The 23,520-nt window shown below is 54.0% G+C and overlaps 1 protein-coding gene and 1 non-coding gene across 8 annotated transcripts in view; one reads left to right on the forward strand and one right to left on the reverse strand.

Annotated features, from left to right (window-relative positions):
• Positions 1–5,641: 5,641 nt before the first annotated feature.
• VAV2 (vav guanine nucleotide exchange factor 2) overlaps positions 5,642–23,520 on the reverse strand; it is a 161,632-nt gene continuing 143,753 nt past the window's right edge. For 4 of the 7 annotated variants that reach the window (XM_025982120.2, XM_025982123.2, XM_025982121.2 and 1 more), the window contains 11 exons: positions 23,031–23,047; positions 22,234–22,255; positions 21,285–21,412; positions 20,007–20,081; positions 18,541–18,593; positions 17,205–17,321; positions 15,210–15,297; positions 14,256–14,379; positions 13,307–13,393; positions 12,217–12,371; positions 5,642–7,885 (listed from right to left, as the gene is read on the reverse strand). In XM_025982120.2, coding sequence (XP_025837905.1) covers positions 7,838–7,885; positions 12,217–12,371; positions 13,307–13,393; positions 14,256–14,379; positions 15,210–15,297; positions 17,205–17,321; positions 18,541–18,593; positions 20,007–20,081; positions 21,285–21,412; positions 22,234–22,255; positions 23,031–23,047 — 914 coding nt within the window. In that variant the 3' untranslated portion in view covers positions 5,642–7,837. The remainder of the gene's footprint in view (positions 7,886–12,216; positions 12,372–13,306; positions 13,394–14,255; positions 14,380–15,209; positions 15,298–17,204; positions 17,322–18,540; positions 18,594–20,006; positions 20,082–21,284; positions 21,413–22,233; positions 22,256–23,030; positions 23,048–23,520) is intronic. The other 3 variants (XM_025982124.2, XM_072748228.1, XM_025982125.2) reach the window with 1 other exon arrangement.
• LOC112906983 (U6 spliceosomal RNA) lies at positions 9,952–10,058 on the forward strand. The gene has a single exon (XR_003232670.1). It is a non-coding gene; the product is annotated as a U6 spliceosomal RNA (small nuclear RNA).

Genomic DNA, 23,520 nt, shown 5'->3' on the forward strand with positions numbered 1-23,520 from the left:
CCTCCCCTAGTGGGATGTGTCCATTTTTCCCCATAATTCTGTCAGTTTTCATTTTATATATTTAAAGGCTATGCTGTGAAGTCTATGCAGCTCCGGGATTATTATAGTTTAGCATTTAATTGTCCCTTTTTATCATGAAATAACGAACCTCTTTATCCAGTGGGATGCTGCTAAATGTTTAACAATCAGCTCCTGAGGTGGGGAGCGTTGGCTGATTTCTTTGGTGTAAATACTCCCACCAGGGCCAGTTTCAAGCTGCCAGCGAGGAGTCAGACTGAACGTGGAGTTGGAGAGCAGCACACAGGAGCGGCTCCTGCGAGCCGCCCGAGCCAGCTGCGGGGAACCGTTTTTACTCGAAGAATGCTTTCTGCCCCAAAGTGCTCTAAGTCCCACACCAATAATGTTCTATCCGCCTTCTTCGGCACCTGCTTGGTGCATCTTTTCCCATGGCTCTGCTTTCAATATTTCTGCGACCTGATGTCTCAGGGGTGTCCAGCACATTCCTATTTTGGAGTGTGACACCAAGCCGTGACCCTTCCACAACTGGTGACAGCAGCAGAGCCCAGCCTACAGACAAGAGGCGCTTACCTTGGCCGGCGGCCTGCCCTGCCCCTAGGAGCATCATGTGTCCCTTCTCTGCGGAGCCCGCAGAGTTCACTAACCAGGGCGGAAAAATGACGCCCCCCACACAGCATGTGGGTTAGGGTTTACAGGTAGTGTCAGAAGAGATTTCTCCTCCTAAGAAACAAAATATGTCAGACCAAAGAGCCATCAGGGCAGTTGGAGTAAAAACCTATGTTCTTGGGGATCCCTGGGTGGCTCAGCGATTTAGCGCCTGCCTTCAGCCCGGAGCGTGCTCCTGGAATCCCAGGATCAAGTCCTGCATCGGGCTCCCTTCATGGGGGCTGCTTCTCCCTCTGCCTGTGTCTCTGCCTCTCTCTCTCTCTGTGTCTCATGAATAAATAAAATCTTTATTTTTTTAAATAAAATCTTAAAAAAAAACCCTATGTTCCCCAAACAAACCCAAAAACTGATGTTCTCTCCCAAGTGTGCATGGTTTTACTGCCTACAGGACGCAGGTAAAGCTCGTTTATGTGAGCGATTGGAGGATTATTCCAAGTAGGTTTGGACTGTGGAGTCTGAGAAAGCCCAGCGTTCTTCTCCCCACAAATCAAGACTATCCATCCATCCCCAAAGCATGCCTCATGGGGGCCTAACCACCAGCCTTTGCCCCTTAGACCCCTCATGGTCATTGGTCTTCATGGGCAGAGGCAGCCATTCACCTCCCTGCCTCCCCTCCCGCCCCCGCTGTCTCTCATCCTCCTGCGGTAATCAGAGAAGAAAAATTATATTTCCCAGCCTCCTTTGCAGCCAGGTGTGGCCACATGACCAAGTTATGGCAAATGGGAGTTGGTGAAACTTCCAAGTGTCCTTCAAGGGATGGTCATGTCCCTTCCCTGCCCCTTCTCCTTCCTATTGGCTGGAATGTGGATTTGGGCCGGACCTGAAGTCCCATCTGGGGCCAAAAGCAGAAGTCTGAGGTTTTATTCTCTGGAGAGGATACAGGATGCCAAGTACAAACCCTAACCCTAACCCTGACCCTAAATCTAAATCTACCCCTAACTAATAACCCCTAAACTCTACCCTTAGCCCTGAAGTTGTGAGGCCACACCTGGGGGGGGGGGGTACTGAAAAAAAAAAAAAAAACAGAAAGACCTGGGTCCCTGGCATTGTGTGCCAGGGTCACTACCCAGACTGTTAGGTGAGCAAGGAACAAGAATCTCTTGTCTTATAGTCTGTTCATCACTCATGGCCAGATCATAATCCTAACAGATCAAGGCATTGGTGTGGGGCTGCAAAGAACTGGGGGTGATGATGGCCCTAATAGCACACTGAGTGTCAAGATGTAGCATGTTTATCCAGAGAGAATCCAGGTGAGCAGAACTCCCACACAGATCCTATGTGCACGTGTGGGTTTTCCTTTTCTGGGGAAAGTAAAGGATCAAAACTAAATCATCAGGGAATATAAACACAGCAGCCAGGACTGAAGAACAGGAGTCTTGTTGAACTCACACATGTAAAATCTTATCATGGGGACTCCCCATCGCCACCCCCTCCCTCAACCGTGGGGACAAGCCATGGTGAGACAGAGCCATCGGAACGAGAGCTGCAATTTCAAAACCCTGTAATTTGCACACATTTAATACATTTGTAATTTTCTACTTGGAAAAATTACATTTTAAATAGATAATTTGAACATGCTTAACGGAGACACAGAACTTTTGTTCAAGGAAATCAATGCTTTGTTTCAGCCTGAGAGAAGGAAAGCCTACCTCTTGTCCTTGGCTCTTGTAAAACAAGCTGTCAAGGTGACCAATTTTGGTTCACGTTCAGTTTCAGTAGTATACTATACACTGTGTTATGAAGTATCTCTATCTTTTAAATTTTAAGAATAAATTTGAAATAGTTTACAATTTTTGGGACACCTGGGTAGCTCAGCGGTTGAGCATCTGCCTTTGGCTCAGGGCGTGATCCCAGAGTCCTGGGATCAAGTCCCACATCAGGCTTCCTTCATGGATCCTGCTTCTCCCTCTGCCTGTGTCTCTGCCTCTCTCTGTCTGTGTCTGTCATGAATAAATAAAATCTTAAAAAAAAAAATAGTTTACAATTTCCTTGAATTTTGTTTGGTTATTATTTAGAAGTATATTTCTTAATTTGCAAACATATGTAAATTTCTTATGAATTTTTTACTGTTTTTTTTTTTCAAGTAGGCTCCATGCCTAGAGTGGGGCCCAAGGTGGGGCTTGAACTCATGACCCTGGCTGAGATCAAGAGTTGGACACTAGAAAAAAAAAAAGAGTTGTACACTAGGCTGAGTGAGCCACCCAGGTGACCCTTCACTTTTTTTTAATATAAATTTATTTTTTTAAGATTTTATTTATTTATTCATGAGACACACACACACACACACACACACACAGAGAAAGAGAGAGGCAGAGGGAGAAGCAGGCTCCATGCAGGGAGCCTGACGTGGGACTCGATCCCGGGACTCCAGGATCAGGCCCTGGACTGAAGGCGGCGCTAAACCGCTAAGCCACCTGGGCTTGACCCTTCACTTCTGATTTCTTACCTTATTCTTCATGGTGAGTGAGAGAAGCTAAACTATAAGATTTGAAATCCATGGAGATCTTTCCAGGCCGGTATGAGGTGGATCTTCATGGGATGATGTGAACTCTGCAAGAGGCCACAACGTTCTGCATCTGCAACAGCTAACTACGTTATTCTACTCTCTATCCTTACTCTTTTTTTGTTTCCATGTTTGTTCTCCAGTTACAGGGAGAGAAAATTGTATTAAAATCTCCGATTTATGATGGTGAGTTTGTTTCATTCTTTTCGTTCTGTCAATTTTGCTTTTATTTTAAAGTTATATGATGAAGAGCATACTATTTTAAAGCTGTGATGTTTCCAAATAAACGAGAACCATATCATTACATAACAAGCCTTTTAAAACTCTAGTGATGCCTTTTGCTTTCCTTTAAAATCTATTTGGTGTAACATTATCTTTTAATTTGACTACATCTGTGATTTTTTTCTAAAGTTCAGGGTTTTAACCATTTTGTGTTCGTCTTGGGATATATTATGCCTTTTCATTCTCTTATTTCTGGAAAGTTAACAAACCAATTGAAACCTCTGTCCCATTCAGTGACTTTGGTTTTTATCCATGTGTTTATTTCCTTTTCATGATAGGGGTGTTCAACATACTCAGTTTTGTACAGGAACCCAGTTCTGGGTCCTGGCCTCCCAAGATCCTGAAACTAATGTCTTGAATGTTAGAATCCCTGGTCTCAGCCCCAAAGGGCCTGAGATCCTAGTGGCCACCCTGGTGTTGGCTCCCCATATCTGCTCTGGTTTGTGTCTCTCCTTCCCAGGACAGGCCACCCTGTTCCAAGCCCAGCCTTGCACTCTCTTGTGTTTTATTATTATTTTTTTAATTTTTATTTATTTATGATAGTCACAGAGAGAGAGAGAGAGGCAGAGACATAGGCAGAGGGAGAAGCAGGCTCCATGCACCGGGAGCCCGACGTGGGACTCGATCCCGGGTCTCCAGGATCGCGCCCTGGGCCAAAGGCAGGCGCTAAACCGCTGCGCCACCCAGGGATCCCCTCTCTTGTGTTTTAGATGGTGTTCCTATGTCTGTGGTGCAGGAATGGAGAGAAGCATCCGTCTTATCTCAGAAAGTGGCTCCCATCTCTTGTCCAGGGAACTTTCCTAAAGCTCCAAGCAACGGCCTCTGCAGTGGCCCCACCCAGGGAAGTCTGCTTTGTCAGAGTTAAAGGGCATGATGCCTCGGTGCCTTGAGAGCCCTATGGGCAGCAGGCCCTCTGGCCAGGAGTGTGAGGCTCCAATCTGTTCTCCCACATTCTGGGGTGACCTCAAGCAGACAGGCTCCTCTTCCCTCCTGGCCTCCAACCCATCCATACCCCTTAAGCTCCCCAGCACCCAGCAACCCCATGTCCATCCGCACTTCCCCTCCAGCCACCATGGCTCTCTGTGTCTGTCTTGGCCTGGGGCTCTCCCTGGCTTGTTCAGCTCCGCTCAGGACAGCCAGGGGCCTCTGGCCCAGGGACTGCTGAGCAAGCGTCCAAGTCTATCCATCCCCCACACGGTGTGAGAACTCAAACTGGAGCTGGCTCTCGGGGGAGGTGGTGTTGGGACAACTGGGCCTCTCGGGGCCTCATGCCTGAGAAATTCACTCAGAGAGGGAGCTGCTCCAGAAAAGGCAGGTCTCCTATCTGGTTCTCAGGGGCATCAGAGTGAGCCAGACTTTGGGGCTCTGGGTCCCAGAGACTGGGGCCTGGGTGGGATTCAACACCCTCTGTGTCACCTCAAACATCTGGACTCGCCTCCCTGGTCTGCAACAAAATATGACCCTTGCTGAGCACCAGCTGTGCACCAGGCTCCTAGTCTCACTCTATCCTCACAACCCGAATGTGAGTCCTGGGGCTGGTCACCCACCCCATGGATACAATAACAGCGAAAAAGTGCAGCCCCGTGTGCCACACAGGTCCTGCAGTCCCCAGCTTCCACCACAGCCAGGAGTGGCCACCTGCCTCAGCTCTCGGTAAGGAGGGGAAGGGGAAGCACTGTGCCAACCTCTGCCTCTGCCCATAGCCTTGATGGCAGGAGCTCTAACAGCCAGCCTTGACCATGAGGCTGCAGTGAGAATAGAGACACATGCTAAAGAGGGGAGGAACCTGGGTTGGAAGGTGGGACACCAAGCCCCCCAGTCTACCTTGTCTGGACTGCTTCTGCGTAAGGGAAAAAATCAGTCTCTGCCTGCCTAGTCTGATTTTCTCTATCACAGGCCACAGACCCTCTCCAGAATCTCATTTTTTATCTCCTTTATGTAAAGAAACAGGCTCAGGAGCTGAAGAATATGCCTGAGTGGTGGGGCTAGGGTTGACTCCCACCCAAATGGGAAGACAGCGGCAATGCTTCTGATGGTTGCTTCACCACCCCCCAGGCCTGTGTCTGACCCCAGCCACCATATCCTGGGCTGACAGTGTGTGGGTGGGGCGATTTCTGCTGGACACAGGATCCAGCCACTCCCTGCTCCCTGGCATGAAAGGCCAGCCACTCCTGCAGAAAAGAACTTAGGTTTATTTGCAATAGAAACTATGGTCTGAAAAAACCTCTTGGCAAATGTACAGTTTGTATTCCATTTGGGGTCGTCACCAGCTGTGGGACCCCCAGATCCCTGACCCGCATGCATCGGGCTCCTAAGTGTTCACAGCTAATCTCAGGCCCCAGGTCCAAAGCCCCTCCAGAAGGCCTCCCAACTCCTGCCAAAGCCACCCACTGCCCAGCCTGCCCCCGGCCCACCTCCCCTCCTGCCTCATGCAGTGCAAAACCAAACCAAACCAAACCAAACATATGTTTCAAAACAAAAACAAAACAAAAACATTCACAAAAACCAGGGTTCTGACTTCTGGCTTCCTCAGTATCCTTCTCTGTCGTGATGACTTGTTTCACGATGACCTCAAATATACATCATTTTCTTGCTAATATAAAATATCTTCCTTACTATTCACAGATATATAATGGGAGCTTTGGATGAAATAATTACAAACTATTTTCTTCCCTTAAAAAACAAACAAGCCAAACCAAAAATAAAACAACAAAAGCAAAAACCTTTTTGACGAAAGTAAACACGAAAGGGGCTGGCTGGTTCTCCCCCCACCCCGGGCTCATGGCTGGGCCGGCTGAGCCGAGGATTGTACGCAAAGTGCTGGGTGCCCCCTAATGATGGGGACTCGGGACTGCTCTCTCCAAGACCAGCTCTTTGCTTTCCTCCCCTTTGCCCCTCTGCCTCCACACAGGATCCTGCTCACCCTGACTTCTCAAGCCTCTGCAGGCTGCCTTCTCTCTTCTCTTCCCCTTGACTATCCCTGACCCCTCCTCGGCCTCCTCCCCATTTCCAGGACACTGGGCATGTGAGCTGAGCCTGGAGGCCACAAGGCTGACTTCAGAGGAACCCCACGGTGCAGAGTGGTGACCAGCACCCACCTTAGCGGGGACTAGCCTTCCCCCCGCCGGCCTTGCCTGGTCCCCTCCTCCTGCACAGGGCAGGGCAGCTGACCAAGGGACAGACAGGAGACACATGTACCCTGGGTTTCTCCAGAAGCTTTGGCACGGAGCTCAGGGAGACAGCATCACTAGGTCTCATGCAACATCCAGGCAGAGTAGAAGGGTATAGACAAGGCAGCCAGAGCTCCAAGGCCAGGAGGAGTCAGGAGGGGGGAGTATAGGGGGTGAGGCCACCCCCAAGAGCACTTATTTTGAGCTGGCCATGGGCCCAGTTCACAGGCCGCAGGAGGAAGACTTGCGGAGGGGTAGAACTAACATCCTGTGCCAAAGCTGGGGAGACCCTCAGAAACCACCTGCTGGTGGGGGGGGGGGCGCTAGGGGACTCCTCGCAGAGAGGAATGTGAGCAGCAGGGACTGAGCGAGGGGAAAACTCTGTTTTCTTCTCACCCATATCAGGGTTTACAAAAGGTGTATCCACCTGGCAGCAGGACAGGACAGACACACTCCCGGGATTCAGGGCAAAGAACAGTACCAATGACTGTGGGGTAGGGTGGGCAACTTCATCGTTCACTAAGGCTCCCTCCTGACAGAGGGACCTGCCCTGGGTGGGCTCTGCACAGCCCTAGTGCACAGGGCCATGAGGAGGTCAAGGGGCCTGCACAGACTCCTTTGCCATGCTCTCTTCTCCCACACCTGAGCACAGCTGGGGCTGAGAGAGGCTGCAGCAAACGGCCTGGCTCTGGTCCCTTCCAACTCTCTAGGCCCGAAGCTTCCCCCTGGGAGCAGCAGGAAGGCGGCAGGCTGAGCGGTAGGGCTGAGCAGAAGGGGCTAGGGGAGGGTCCCTTCTGCTGTCCCAGCCTTCCCTAGGACAGCACCTGCTGTTCCAACCTAGGCTCCTGGATGCTGTCTCAATGGGACGGGGGCAAGATGAGCTCTAGCCTCAGCTGTCACCAGAGCCTGGCTCAGAACACCACGGGTGCTGCCTCTCCTCAGCGCTCTGGTGGTGGCAGCCATGGCACAGCTGGCCCAGCTTGCCTCTATGTACAAGTAGCGTACCCAGGGCAGGCACTGAGGGCAGACTGACGGTGGGCCGGTTCGCATTTAGGATTTTGAACACCCTCCCCATGCCTATGGGCTGTTGAAGACTGAAGGTTGGCGGGCACGTCCCTTCTGCGTCACAGGGCTAGGGACAGATTTCAGAGCTGGACTCTCCCGAGAAAATCCACGAGTCCTGTCCACGTTGTCACTGTCACTGGATGCCCTCCTCCTCTACATATGTTGAAGGAAACCAGCCGATCTGCAAAAGATGGCAGGATTACATGAGAGTGCATGTGCACATGTCTGTACCTGTGCCGGGTAAAGGCCAAAAGGGGCTCCCGGAAATGGGGGGGGGGGGGAGTCCTTCAAAAGCCTGGAGTTCTAAGCCCGGCTTGCTCCAAGGGGTGCCCTGGCAAAGGCCAAGAGGTTGGAGTAGCTGTGGCCCAGGGCAGGTGCAGTTCCACGTGACTTGCTCTCCATCTACCTGCCAGCCAGAAAAAAATTAAATCCTCCCTGAGAAAAGAACATCATCCCCAGCCTCAATGGTGTTTTATACACAAGCTCGTCATTCAGTTGGACCCCATGACAAAATAACAGACACCAATCTGCAGGTCATCCAGGATGGAAATGTAAATAACTCTAACATCGTTGTTTCAGAAAACTGATGATAAAGGCATAAAAATGTACCAATAAACTGCAACCAGAAATCAAATAGAAATCCTAGAAATAGAAAATATGCTTGAAAAAAAAAAATAAAATAAAATAAAAAAAAAAAAAAGAAAATATGCTTGAAATTAAGAATCTAATAGAATTTAGCAAAAGATTAGACAAGAGAAGATGGTGAACTGGCGGATGCACCAGGGAAAAGTAGCTAGATGGGAAATGCGGGAACAGGTGAAAACACGGACAACGAGGTAAATTACATTTGCGCTGTGATAGAAAGATCTGACACCCAAGTGAATACAGCCCCAGGAGGAGAGAACAGAAAACAGAGCAGGTTCACTGTTTGAAGAAAGGTCCTATACCAATGAAAGATATCAAGCTGCAGATTTTATTTTTTTATTTTTTTAAAGATTTTATTTATTTATTCATGAGAGACACAGAGAGAGAGAGAGAGAGAGAGGGGCAGAGACACAGGCAGAGGGAGAAGCAGGCTCCATGCAGGGAGCCCGATGTGGGACTCGATCTCCAGTCTCCAGGATCATGCCCTGGATTGAAGGCAGGGGCTAAACTGCTGAGCCACCCAAGGATCCCCAAGCTGCAGATTTTTAAAAAAGTCTACAGGAACGGCCTGGCTGGTTCAGTGGTTGAGTGTCTGCCTTTGGGTCAGGGTGTGATCCAGGGGTCCTGGGATTGAGTCCTACATTGAGCTCCCTGTATGGAGCCTGCTTCTCTCTCTATGTCTCTGCCTCTCTGTCTCTCATGAATAAATAAACAAAATATTTTTTTTTTTAAAGTATTTTTTTAAAAAAGTATCTGCTTGTATTCACTCAAGCAGAGTGAATACAGAAAAAAAATGCACTTGGGCACATTATAGTAAAACTAATGAAAATCAGACTTTTCTCCTTTTTTTTGTTTTTAATATATAACCCACTGGGGAGTAATGGAAACATTTCTTGCAGAGGAGCAGTGTTAAGTAGTTGGCTGGCTCCTGGGGCACCTGGGTGGCTCAGATGGTTAAGTGTCCAGCTCTTGATTTCAGCTCAGGTCATGATCTTAGGGCTGTGGGATCCAGCCCTGAGTCAGGCTCTGCACTAGGTGTGAAGCCTGCTTGAGATTCTCTCTCTCCTTCTCCATCTGCCTCCCACCCCCCCTTGAAAAAAAGAAGTTGGCTGGCTCTTCACAAAAATTATGGAACCAGGGACAATGGAATGACATCACCAAAGTGCCCAAATAAAACACCTGCTAGCCTCAAATTCATCCCCTGAAGAATACTATTTGAAAATGAGCTCAATGCAATTTCCCACAAAAAGGAAACCGGTCCTACTGGAGGGATCACTGACCCCCAGGGGGTTGACCAAGAGAAGGCTGTCCCTTACAGTAGAATGCCCCCTAATAAGTTTTAAAGAAATAATGGCTGGAAAATCACTGTTTTTCAACCATGATATGAATAATTGATGAGAAAATTCACCAATGATAATGATAAAAATAGGAGGTGAAATTTGATGTGGAACAGGATACTTAATAATTTTAAAGTATTACCCTGGAGGTTACCAATTAATTACAGTAACTTCACAGTGGAGAAACTCGGCAGCTATCACCTTAACCAAATGATCAAAATTAATGGCACAATAATGGGACAAGCGGACCTCATACACGTCTGGAGTGCTTGCTTTGGCAGCATGTATACTAAAATTGGAACAATACAGAGAAGATTAGCATGGCCCCTGCGCAAGGATGACACATCTGGATAAAACACTACAGGACTGAAAAGGATACAATAGCTGCATTATGAAAATATATAACCTCAACCTAATCACGAAGAAATAGCAAACCTAAATTGAAGGAAAGTCTACAAAAACAACCGGCCCATACTCTTCAAAAATGCCAGTCGTAAGACTGAGAAAGGCTGAGGATTGTTCTAGAAGAGAGTTGAGGGTCATAGCAAGTAAATGCAATTGGTTTAGGTAGACAAGCCATGGTTGGGACAACTAGTGACATCTGAATATGGACCAGGGAGGAGATAATCATATTCTATCAAGGAGGAATGTCTTTGATCATAAGACATTGAGGTAATTAGGGGCTTAGAGAGGAAAGCATAGGATCTCTGTGATTTACATTGAAGGGTTAAGAGAAAAATAAGCAGAGAGGGAAGGAGAACACAAATGATAAAGCAAACGTGCAAACCACTCTTACTTGGTAAATCTGGGCATGTGAGAGCTTTTTGTGCCATAGCACAAAGTCCTCTAGGTTTGAAATTGTGTCACTATACAAATGTTTTATAATGAAAACATTTTAAGAAAAGTGAAATAAAGAGATGTTCAGATCCAACAAAGACTGAGAATTTATTAGTAGCAGACTCACACTAAAAAACATACCCAGAAGAGGGAATTTCAGGCAGCAGGAACATGGTTTTGGGTGGAAATAAAACAAAGCAAGAAGGAATGGGGAGCCCTGGGGAAGGTAAATAGGTGGTAACTCTAAATAAACACTAACTGCTTCAAACAAAAATAATGTCTTACAGGGCTGAAAGATATGTAGAGTTAAAATATGTGATGACACCTACATAAAAGTTGGGAGAAACCTGAACACAGTCAAAAGTTGCGAGGTCTTTGCATTATCTGGGTAGTAGAAGTACTCATTTAAAATGGGCTCTCAGAAGTCAGAGTGCACGCTGTAATCCCTAAGGTTAATTACCTAAATAATAGGAAAATAATGTGTAACTCACAGACACACCAAGGAGGCAGGAAGTAGAATAGGAAAAAAAAAAAAAAAATCAACAACTGATTAATTCAAAAGTAGGCAAGAAGAGAGGAAAAAGAAGAAATGGATGTGACAACTAGAAAATACACAGAAAGATGATGGATTTAAATCCAAGCGGCTCAGTAATTACATTAAACATAAATGGGATACCCACATTTATTAAAAGGCAGAAAAAAAATAAAAAATTAAAAAAATTAAAGGCAGAGACTGTTAGATTAGCTCTAAAAAATCTGTGTAAGATAAGGAATATCTAGTGATGCTCTAAACTAGTAGTTCTGTATCACTCAGGACACTGGCTTATTCATGACCTTTGTGAGTAGGGTGAGGAGGGCTCAGGTAGGTCCTCACTGAATTACAGCCCCAGGTGTCTGCAGCTCTGGCTCCCCAAGGGCCACTCTGACAGCTAGAGGTTCAGCCCTCCAAGTCAGCTGCCTAGGACTCAAGGGCCTCACACTTCTGAAGGGCTGTGGGGAGGGAAATGGGTCTGACCTGAGGCCTCTGAGGAGGCCTAGATGGAGGCAGACCAGCTCCCGCCCCCTAGCAACAGAACAGTAGGCAGTGGGAATCAAGGCAGGCCAACCCTCCACAGCCCAGGTACCTGCCCGTAGGCAGCAGCAGCCCCATGGATAGCTAGACGCTTCCAAGTCAGCCCTATGTAGGGCTCCAGTACCCTTCTGGGTGAGTGCTGACAGAACTGGGTCAAAACCAAGGGGTCCAGATGGGGGACAGGGATAAGGGGCCATAGAGTGTTGCAGGGTCACAGGGTGCACAGGGAAGACAGAGTCCTCCAGGAAGGGCATGAAGGGGCAGGGCGGGACCTGGTGTGCCCCTTCCAATCTCCCTAGGGTGTGCGTGAGGCCAGTGAAGACTCCTGGGCCCTGCTCTCAACCTGCAGTTTCCTCTGCCTGCAGAAAGAGCTTGGGGACGTGCAAAGAACATGAAGAGTGTGTGTAAAGCACATCCCCCTGCAGTGGCCACAGAGGACCACAGAACAGGACTGAGCACTGAACAGGATGCAGGGTCGGGCGGGCCTGGATCCAGCTCCAACCTGGGCAGCTCGGATCTGTGACTCAGAGGGCATTGTCACAGTGCTGGGCCAGGCCATGCTAAGGTGCCAGTGTGCCTGGACCTGGCCAGGCTGAGCCATGCTGCATCTGCCCCACTTACCCGTCCATTGGCCTCGCCTTTCCACCAGCCCTGGTCCCCGCCAATGCGGCTATAGATCTTCACAACATCGCCTTCCCGCAGCGAGAGCTCCCGCATGTCCCGGGCAGCAAAGTTGTACCTGGCCACGGCTGTGCCAATGACACGGGGAGTGAACACTGTTGGGAGGGATGGGCAGGGTCACCTGGCTGGCAGCGGGGCCAAGCCTGGTCCCCCTGGTGCCTGGTCCTACCCAGAGAGGAGACCGGTCCAGCACAAAGGCTCTGAGGGTACAGACTACTCTCCAATTTCGCCCAGACCTATAAGCAATGGCCTCTCCGGGCCTCCCCCGAAGGCACTCAGAGCAGCCAATAGCCACAGTGGGAGCTGTCCCGGCCCACGAGTGTGATCACAGGATCAGAGCAGATGCTGACGTTCTGACCACTGCAACCCCCACAGGGCCTCCCCCTGCACACCTGGCCAGTGGTTCAGCGGAGTGACCATTGCCCAGCTCCCAACCTGCACTCTGATGGAGCACCTGGAACCAGACCCCAGGGTCCCGGGGCCCCTTTTCCAGATCCCCAATACAAACTGGACACCTGACTGGACCCACTCAGCTAGGGACCCAGGAGTCCCATTGAGCAGGGGACAATGACCGTGATAGTGGGGAGGGGACACACACAGCAGCTGGGGAGGGGCTCTGATTCTGGCAGCAGAGGGCCAAGCAGTCGGGGCCAAGTGGCACCCTTTCCCCCTACCTCCAGGGCCCACCCGGTCTGCTCCCACCTTCACCCTGAGGGTGACCGCCCGGCTGTCTGCTGCTACCAGAGGCAGAGCTCTCAGCAAGCAAGGAGGGACGGTGGCTGGCAGGCCAGGGAGCGGCCGTCGGGGTGTGAGTGTCTGATAGGCACCAGCAGTGAGTGGGGAGCACCAGGCCCGCCGGCATCTTCAGCCCTGCCCTGGCGGCAGCACCCCTCCCTCCCTGGCCCCAGCCCCTCCCCCCCTTGCCCCACACCGGGCTGGGGGTAGGGGGCAGCTTTGAGCAGGGGCTGTGGGTGGGTGGGTGGGCGGGCGGCAGGCCAGGCCCCCCCACGCCCCGAGCGCCCGGCGGTACCTGACCAGAAGGGAGCGGAGGAGCCCTGAGAAGCAAAGCTGAGGCCCTGAGGACTGAGAAAAGAAAAGTTGTAGGAAGCGCAGGAAGCTGCAAAGAGGCGAGAAAGAACGTGAAAGCGGGCCGCGGGCAGGTGCATCCCCAGGCAGGTGCGTCCCCTGGAGCGGCAGGCAGAACGCAGGGCGGGGCATGGGGCCAGGGCCCAGCCTCTGAGCTGCCCCTCCACCACCTCGCTGGGCCTGTCCCCTGCAGAATATGGGACCCCCTCCTCCCAGCGGCAGGCTGGCCCTGGGGCTTCTGAAACCATTCCTGCAGGAGCCAGGCTCTCCCCCAACACACGCTAGGTGCTCGCTGAGGGCCCCTTGTTCCTCTCCTGACCTGCTCTCCTCAGGGGGACCCTGGCTGAGGGCCCCCCACTGAAGGCCCATTTCCTCTCCTGACCTGCTCTCCCTGGGGGGACCCTCGCTAAAAGCCCCGTTCCTTTCCTGACCTGCTCTCCCTGGGGGGGACCCTCGCTGAAGGCCCCCGTTCCTCTCCTGACCTGCTCTCCCTGGGGGGACCTGCCATCCCACAGGGCCCGCAGCCCAAGGGATGTGGGGTGACACAGTGGACAGTCCTGGGCTGCACTTCAAACACTCTGGGCTCGCCCTGCCTCTAACTGCAGTGGGTCTGGAGCGAGGCACCCCCCTGTCCTGGGCTGGGGGACAGGGAGGGATCGAGGGACAGATGGGACCCCACGCTGACCTCTGGGCAAAGGTGCCAAGACACTGAGCTGTCACATAGACCAACCAGGACCCCCGGCTCAGGAGTGTGCTTGTGAAGGGCTGTGGGGCCCTGAGCCACGGCCCCTGGGGGTGGGCTTTGGTCCCTCAGAGAGCCTTCCTCAGGGATAGGCAGGCAGTGAAAGCCAGGGCTGTGGGAAACGGGCAGAAGGGACCCGTCCGGGCGTTACCTGGGGACCGGCTGGAGGCCCTGGGGGCTGCGCGCTCCCTGGACTTGTAGGGGTACTTGAGCGTGGTGTCCAGCTGCTTGAAGCTCTCCTTGAGCGAGTGGCACTGATAATACTCCACCAGCTCCTGCAGGACACCTATGCTCACTGCTGTGGTCACCGCCCCCAGGCAGTCCTCCCAGGTGCCCTGGCCTCCCTCTCCCTCCTCAGTTTCACTTGGGACTCATCTCCTTGGTCCCCAGAGAGGAGAGGCTCTCCGTGCCGACGGAGAAGCTCATCATGTTGCAAAGTAGGCTAATGTATGCTGTGGCCAATGGTTTCGTTTGAAAACTGTCACATAAACCACACCTGAGCTATTCTTGGAGGTCGAGAGGACTCACCCTGGAACGTTAACACTGGGGGCTTGGGGGGAGGGCGGGGGGGTGCTGTGGACACTTTCTACTTTGTGCTTTTTGGGCCACAGTGGGCTGTCTAAGGGCTCAGGTGCTTGGGTCACGTCCTTTCGGTACACGGAACACTTGTAAGTCAGAAAAGACAATAGGTCTAATTTGAAAATCGCGTTAGAAGGCCTGTGCCTTTACCTGCACTCCGACCGGGGAGGGGACAGCGAGCAGAGGCTGGGCGGCAGGGCCGGGCCCTGGGAGGAGCCTCGCTGGCTACAGTGGTGCAGGCAGGGCAGGTGGGCCCCCCCACCCCCACTGTCCTCCATGGGGAGCCCTCTGGGGGCTGAGGTCCCAACGGGGGGGCTGTCACGAGGTGCCTGCCACGCCCACCTCCCTGGATCTCCTCCCCAGCCACGCAGAAGCCCTGCCGGCCTCTTGGCCCTCTCCGAGTGTGGCCTTCGGGAAGTGGGGTGCCAGAGCTGCTTCTCCTTGGTATGGCGTCGGTGGGACCCCAGAAAAGGGGCCCTTTTCTGATGCCTCGGAACCAGGACACAGAAGCCGCAGGATCACATACCAAGAGGCTTTCAAATTTCTTCGCTTCTGTGATGTGGATCCAGCTGTCTTTCTCCACCACCTTGATGTGCTTCACCTCGTCGTTGAACCTGGGCAAAGTGTGCGGGCCTGGGAGGTTACTCTTGGGCCACGTGGCCTCTCTGGCCTTGGGGTCCAGGCTTATAACCTGTCTGCTGGAGCTAAGACCGCTGCCCTCGCCCTCTTACCCCAGCCTGAGCCTCTCTCCTGCTGCCTGCCACCTGTCAGTCCAACGTTGTTTTTTTGAAGCCCAAACTCAGGGGTCAGCCTGTAGGACCCCAGGTCCCAAAGCCCACAGCTCCATCCAGCCCTCGGAGACCTCCTGTCCCGGGATTCTGCTCATCCTCTTCTCTGCACTGAGGACACCTTCCTCCTCCTCCCCGTTTCCCACCACCTGCTGAAACCTCCACAGCTTGGTTTGTAAGTCAAGGGTCTGGCCCCGGCCCAAGGCCCCAGGGAAACAGCCTCAGCTGGCTCCAACACGGTCCCCTAATACTCTCCTCCACACCGTCCACTCCGGTTGATGGGCATCCCCCAGACTGGCCACGCACAAGCCTGTCAGGGCTGCCCCTCTGCCATCCTCACCTCCTGGGCTTGCGTCCTCGGGGCTCAGTTCAAATGTGACCTCGCTGGAGAGCCTACCCACACCCCCTCCTCCCCACATTCCACTCCAGCCCTCTGCAGGCTGGTACCAAAGCCAAAGACATCACAGGAGAAGGAAGAACATCAGCAACTCTTACAACTATAGATACGAAAGTCCTCAGCAAATCAGCAGCCAACCCAATCTCTCCTCACGTGTCTGCCTGTATAAACCAAACATTTACACCACACCAAATGCGACGTTCCAGGAATGCAAGGCTAGTTTAACAACTGGATATCCGTTAGCGGAACAAATAGCTGGCAATTAATCAAATGCCGGCCAGCCAGCGTCCTCTCCTGAGGGGGTCCTTTGTAGACCAGCTGCTGTTTCTCTGGGATTTAAGGTCAGCCAGACGCATAGGTGGGGGGGATATTCACCCCACCCCAAGCCCCCCGGGCCGGTCTCATCCCCACTGAGGAGCCCTGCAGGCCAGGTACACAGAAAGTACTGCATGAACTCCCATCAGGAGAATGCCATCTCTGCCACTCACTGCTCATTGCTGGCCTGCTGCCTCCACCGCTGACCAGCCACGCGGCCCACCTTCCACATCCTCCCAGCACCTGACCAAGACTGTCAGAGCCCACTGTGCTGTCAATGCTTACAACGCTCCCCCTGTCCACAGCAGGTATGCGGTAGGTAACCTCTGCTGGGGAACAGGCCCTGCATACCCAGCCCTTGGGCCATGTCCAGCTACTGCACTGGACACTGGTCACTTCCCATGCTGTTCTCGGCTCTCAGTACTTCAGAGCCAGAGGGCTGGTTTCAGGCTCTAAACATTTGTGGGGCCCCCTGGAGACTCCGCAGGTAGACTCCACTATTTGCCAGCCTATGGGCTGTCAGGAACTGACCCAGGATGTCTAGTGGGCATCCTATGCCAACGGTGACCAAGAACCATCAGGGGTGGTGGTGGATGTACAAGGGGGCTTCTTCTGGGCAGGAGGACACCCAGACCAAAGGCCCCTGACTGAAGCCACAAACCCATAGTAGAGTAACCTTTCCATTTACTCCAATGCTCACCAGTGGGGCTGCTGGGAAGTCCCCAACCTCTTCTAGCAGCCCTACCCCACTCTGGCACCTGCGCTTGTGTGGTCCCCTGAACCGGGAAAACAGGGGACCAACCCTACCTGGTGGCTTTGGGCAGAGCATGCACACATGTCCCCGGCTGGCCATGCCGGGCAGACCCACTGACACCCTTTCATCTCAGAAGTGTCCTGCTCTGGGCAATAATGTTCATGGGCACCCCGGAGCCAACAAGCACAGGATTCTAGGAGGATGTGGGCTTGTGGTTCAGAGTGGCCCTGGGGGAGAGGTCACCCTGACCCCGTCACCACCACGTACTTGATGCTTATGGCAAAGCGCTCTGCCTCGGCTGGCCGCTCCCTGATTAGGTAGGTCCCGCTGGCATGTGATTTGAGCAGGTTGTCTGTCTGCTGCCTCTCCATGTTGCCTGCAAACCTAGCAGGTGGGATGAAGCAGGAGGTTAACACTGGTGCCACCCACCCACCCCCGGACACTCGGGCCTCTGTGACAGTGCTGACCTGCACAGTAAGCCTCTGGGGAGGAGCACGTGGGCAGGGGAACATCATGGGGAGGAATAAGGACCCTGGGTCTCAGCCCGGCCCCGACATGTTTTCTACAGAACCCGGCCTCCAGGAGGTGCTCAGCGTCACATAAACATTAAGGCAAATTTCTAAGTTTTCACTGTTGAAGAGCACATAAGAGATAAAAACTCTCATGCAGAGTTTTTATTTCTGCTGTGACACACGGGAGCCTGCTGCCATCTCTGTTAATGGGTTTTGGACAGACAGGCAGATGCCCCTTCACCGAAGGGGAGCCCAGCCCGAGACAGCCAGGTGAGCCCCACCACCACCCGCCAAACAGACCTGGCCTCGCCCCGTCAAACCAACTGGGGACTTTCACAAACAACATGCAACTGAGACAGAATCTACACCAGGAGACGGAAGCTGTCACTCCGTCAAATGCAAATCACAGGCCAGGCTTGGACCTGTGAGCCTGAGCATGAGTGCGGGGTGAAGGGTACAGGCAGATGGATCCAGGGTATCTCTGACCTGGAGGGAGAGACCCGGCCCAGGGTGGCCGGGACACCGGGTGGCCAGGGGTGAGCCCCCAGCTGAACACCCTGAGGCCAGCTGTGCCTGGGGCAGGAGTTTACGGCACTTAAGCTGCCATTGCTCTGTGGCCAACACCAGGGCGTGGAACATGGGAGCTACAACCACCAAGGCCAGTCCTTCTTCAAGGCAGCCGGGTGATAGGCAGGCAGGGCCATAAAAGCTGGGCCCCCCAGCTGACCCATATCTGTGACTCATTCCTCGAATGTCTACCTACAGGCTCAGGCTCTCATTAATCCCAACAGTGCCTCGGTTCTCACTGAGCCACTCCATGAGTAGACTTGCGATTGCAAATTTGGCCTCAAATACACCACTTTTCATACATTTTATACAATGAGGCTTGTGTAAAAAGAGCGCACCTGATGGCCTGTTTTCCTTCATCATGGGGGAAACCTGCCTTGGGGTAGAGAAGAGTCCCCCAGGATCCCAGGGACATACGGCCAGCCACAGCCCAGCCACCCTGGAGACAAGCAAGAGGTAGCCTGGGGACCCCCAACCCAGCCTGCTCACGGGCTTGCAGGGCCCCCCACTACTGACCCACTCACCAGGGGTACGCTGTGTAGTCGGTCTCCCGGGACGGCGGCCGGCTGATGGGTGGCTGGCAGGAGAGAATGTTCAGGTTAACATCCCCCCGAGGGTTGCCTCAAGTGGGGCCAGAGGGGGCCTGTGATCAGCGTCCTGACCCTCGGGCCCAGCACTGGCTACCACCACTTGGCCCTGGGGCCACTGGACTGAGGTCCCTGAGGGCGGCAGCTGGGACCCACCATCTCTGAGTAGATGCTCAGTGGGTTTCACTGGATATGTAGCAGGCACAGGGACATAACCCCAGGGAGGGGGTGACCAAAGGCCTCAGGGATTTCTCTGCAGTGACAAGAGCACATCCTACAGCTAGAGTTCTTTGCTACAGATGGTTCCTGGCCTCCAGGGCGGGCGTTGTTTGCAGGCAGTGGCCTGTCCTCCAGGTGGCGGGTCACACGCTGGCCGAGCAGCCCCAGGTACTCCATGCCGCACCCTATCCAGAGCCCCCACCCTGACCTCTCCCCACTGTGCCACAGGCCGGCCACATAGACTACCTATCCATCCCCTCCCACCCCATTCACCACGTAGATGGGGAAACAAGCCCAAGGCAGGGAGGTGACCTGTCCCAGGCCACCTCCTCTGCTGGCTGATCCACCTGACGCTGGCAGGTGGGGCCAGAGGCCAGGCAGGGCCTGCAGGGTAGACCATGGCTCTTGATGCGTACTGGACTCACCTCCGGCTCCCTCTGGAGAAATTTCCCTCTGGCACTTTTAAATGCCTTTTTTTTTTTTTAAAGATTTTATTCATTCATAGAGACAGAGAAAGAGAGAGAGAGAGAGAGAGAGGCAGAGACACAGGCAAAGGGAGAAGCAGGGTCCGTGCAGGGAGCCCGACGTGGGACTCGATCCAGGGTCTCCAGGATCACACCCTGGACTGCAGGCGGCGCTAAACCACTGTGCCACCCCGGCTGCCTAAATGCCTTTTTAGGGTGTGGGTGGAGGTAATTCAATTATTCATGGCTGACTGCTTGATGCCTTTTGTAACAGAGGAAGATTTGCTCCATCCTAGTCCTACTCGGATGAAAGGGTTTTTTTCTAAGTATCCTGACGTCTAGCTCTGAATTCTTGTTAGGGAGAAGTTCTCTCCTCTCTGGGGCTGTGTAATAGCCCCAGAAGACCTTACAGAGTCCCTAAAGTTTGGAGTCTTCTGTCCATTATGATTGCTGCAGGAATGCCCATTTTTGTGTTTCTAAAACCAGGGGAAATGCAGCACCCATACAGCTGAGCCCTTCAAACAGGGGGGCACCCCCTGCCCCCCTATCTGCTCTCTGGCCACAGCCTCAGCTCCAGGGCCAGCTCACCACAGCCACTCCCCAAGTTTTTGGTAAATAATCAAGCCCAGACACCGCCCGCCCCCCGAGGGAGGAGACAGTCCTCAGAATCCCCAGCCTCCCAGCCTCTGTGTTCCAGAAGCTTCTGTGGAAAGTGCTCACCCTTCCATCCACAGGGCAGGGCTTCACTGACGAGCTAGGAAAGTAGCCTGACTTCCTGGTTTGCACCAGACGACCCTGGAAGGAGACAGATGATGGGGGCCTGGCCTGGCCCGTGGGAGTGGGCACGGTGGGCACTTCCATGAGGGTCAGCTTATTCTAAGGATGGAGTGAGACCAGGTCCTACAAGCAGCGTGTGTTGGCACCACTCCCTGCTATAGACTCAGCTGACCATGACCGCTGGGTAGGAAGGGGGAGGCATCCCTACTTTGCAGGTGAGAACACCGAGGCCCAGAGAAGCAGCTTCAGGTCGTGCTCAGAGCTGGGGTTAGAGCCCCAAGGCCAGCTACTCGCCTGGCCTCTTATCAACAAGGCACTTCTCAAATGGAAGAGGCACGTGGACCAGGGGGATCTGATCGAGGGAATGTGGACAGCCAGGGAGGGTCTGCAGGGGCTGGGCTTTGCTCTCCCTCCCCCCCACGAAGTCCGCCTGGCAGCTGCTCGGCCTCCCCCTTTCATGCCAGCAAAGCCGCTCTTTGGGGCCACTGGGGACCCACGGCTCTGGTGATACCTGGGTTGTGGATCCGGGCAGCTGGGGTCAGAGCAGGAGAGAGACTTTATGCTGCAGACACCCCTCTGCACCTTCTGAATCTCTGGTTATGTGAAGGCGGGGTCTAACACCATAAACCCACAAATACGCGGTGATAAGCACCATCACAAAACAACAGTGACGGCAGTAACAGTAATGGGAAGGTTAACAAACATTCGCCCTAAGCAGGTAAAGGCCACCCCTGTTGGTCTCAGGTGCCCAGGAGGCAGGTGGGTGCCGAAGGGCTCCACCTCTGTGAACCTGTTAACAGAACCATCAGTTTCAGGCCTCAGAACTGTAAACCATCACAGGACACTATGTCCACGCCTGCCTCCACTCCACCAGATGGCACCTCTTGGGGGCAGGTGGGGGAGGGTCTTGGGCATGGTATCCCCCACACCAGCCCCCCTGAGGGGCCCAGCATGATGCCTGATGGCCTCATAACAGTGCTGGCCCGAACGGGGGCAGGGTAGGCAGGAGGGTGTGCACAGCATGGCTGCGGCAGAGCCAGGGGGTGGGGGTGCAGGATGCACCACGGCAGGACAATTCTTCCCATGAAAGCAAACAGCCCGAGGAACACAGGGTGGGGATCCCCAGAATTCCTGCTTCAAGGGAGCTCAGGTCTTGCTGACAGGTGCTTCCCCGCCCCCCCAGACCACCCCTGCCTGGGGGACATAGACCCCAGGACCCACCTCCCACCACTGAGACTCAGGGTCGCCTCTCAGCAGCTCGATCACATCACCCGTCTGGAAGGTCAGCACGGGCTTCCCGGGGGGAGCAGGGTTACCATGGTAATTCTGCACGGCCACCATCTTGGGACCTGGGGGGACAGGGCAGGAAGGGGCCCCTCAGTCAGTGGCTTGGTGCTGGCCGGTGGCCTGCCCACCACTGACCTTGGCACCTCATGTCCCTGCTAAATGTTGTGGGTAAACCATGGGACCGACGGGTTCAGGGGCTGGTGACAACAGCGGCCGCTGATTTTAGTGGCATTTCACGTGTTTTCCTCCAGATGCCCTGCCGATCTGGACTGAGTGTTAGCTGTGTGGGGCAGGACACGGGGACCCCCCAACAAGGCAGAGTCTGGGGTCAGGGGCAAGCAAGGCCCAGGGACTTGCTAAGGCCACACACAGCTGCTTGAGGTGGCCCAAGGGCTGAAACGGGGGTCCCCGGTGGGTGCCCCAGGCATCTGCAGGCTGCCCCTGGACTGAGCCCTGCTCTGACCCATGTAGGCCCCTGTCTACCAGGCCCGGCCCTGACACAGGTGTCCCCCGGCAGCAGCATGGCTCTGGTTTGCTTCTTCACCATCAGGCCACGGTGGCCCAGCATGACTCACACTGCACGGCTGGTGACGTCTTCCACCCCCAACAGTTAGAAGCCATGTCCCTGTCACACAGCACAGAGCAGGGGGACATGGGAAGAACGGCAAAGTGGCCACAGTGGCTCTCTGAGGCCCATCCTGTGGGGGCTCTGGCTGAAGCCCCCTCCCCCAGGAAGGGCCCCTGACCCTCTGCATGCTGGGCCCACACACGCCTTGGGAGCCTGGAGCCCAGAAGGCTGGGCGCGGCTGGGCAATCAGGGTGGTTCCCAGAGTGACTGAGGACACGGACAGCAGCTGAGGGGGCCCAAGTCCCACACACTCACCCGGTCCTGCTCCAGAGGCATCCTGTGAGGGCAAGGACAGGCCAGTGATCAGGGAGGGCTGCCCAGGCATCAACATGCCCTGCCCCCTGACCCCCTCCAGAGAGAAGGGTCCAGGTAGGAAGTAGGGAGAGGAGAGGGACACATCCGAGTCCCATGGGCAGTTGTGACACTGCCTCACTGTGACATCCCCCCACGCACTATTACCTACACGCTCTGCCTTTGTGCCACTCCGTAGCCCCAGGACATCTGCCCCTTACCATTAATTCCCACCTCCTCCAGGAAGCCTGCCCTGACCACGCCAGCCCTGGGGCCTCTCTGCTCTGAGCCTGGGGCTTGTCACCACTGTCTGGGACACGTCCTACTGCATGCAACTAAATGCTATGTCTTTCCTCCTCCGTGAGGGCGTGTTTGTACCACACACAAGGCCTTGTAAGCACCCTGTAAGTGCTGGACCCCACAGCTGGGGCGAGGCATGATGTCCACACTCCATAAGTGGGTTCAGGGACACCTTCCCTAAATTAGCCAGAGAGCTCTAAGCTACATCAGGCTGGGGGGGGGGGCAGGTGGGTGGGTATGCACATCACAGAGCAGGGCACCCACAAGCCACCAGGCAGACAGAACAGGTGGGCAGCCAGGCTAAGGTAACAGGTGGTGGGGCCTCCAGCCAGCTCTCTGTGGGGACCCACTTCCAAGGAGGCCCCTGGTGACCGACAGCGGCCCCAGCAGTGGTCAGATGAGGAACAACAGGGCTGCGTAGGGCACAGCATGGAGGGAAGGGGACAGTTTGGGGGACTCACCAGGTCTGCAGGAGAACCTGAAAAGGAAGCACGTGAGGTGTTAGCAGACAAGCCACCAGCACCAAAGGCCTGTGGCTTCCACCCACCCAAGCACAGCTGGTGACTACAAGTCTCTCAGGTACTTCTGCTGGCAAATTCTGAGCTCTGGCTTTCAGGTGTCCATGGGAAACACAGATTGGCAGGCATGTTTCCTGTGTGGGCCAACCCTGATCCAATGGTGGCAGCTGCCTAAAATCCCTGGGCATAGCGTGGGCTCAAATGGCAAAGCCTCCATGATTGATTAGAGATGCCTGCCATGGGCAGGTGACAGGAGGTGTCAGGATGCACGCTCGCTCATGGACACGGGGCACCTCGGCTCATCAGATGTCCCAAAGATTCTGCTTGCCTCAGGGTGCCCCAGGGGAAGGAAGCAGTGCCAGGCTGGGCCCCAGCCATCTGACAAGCAGGGCTGCCACCCCACCACCAGACAAAGCAAGGACCACGGTGGCTA

Source organism: Vulpes vulpes, chromosome 2 (assembly GCF_048418805.1).
Source record: "Vulpes vulpes isolate BD-2025 chromosome 2, VulVul3, whole genome shotgun sequence".
Lineage (NCBI taxonomy): Eukaryota > Metazoa > Chordata > Mammalia > Carnivora > Canidae > Vulpes > Vulpes vulpes.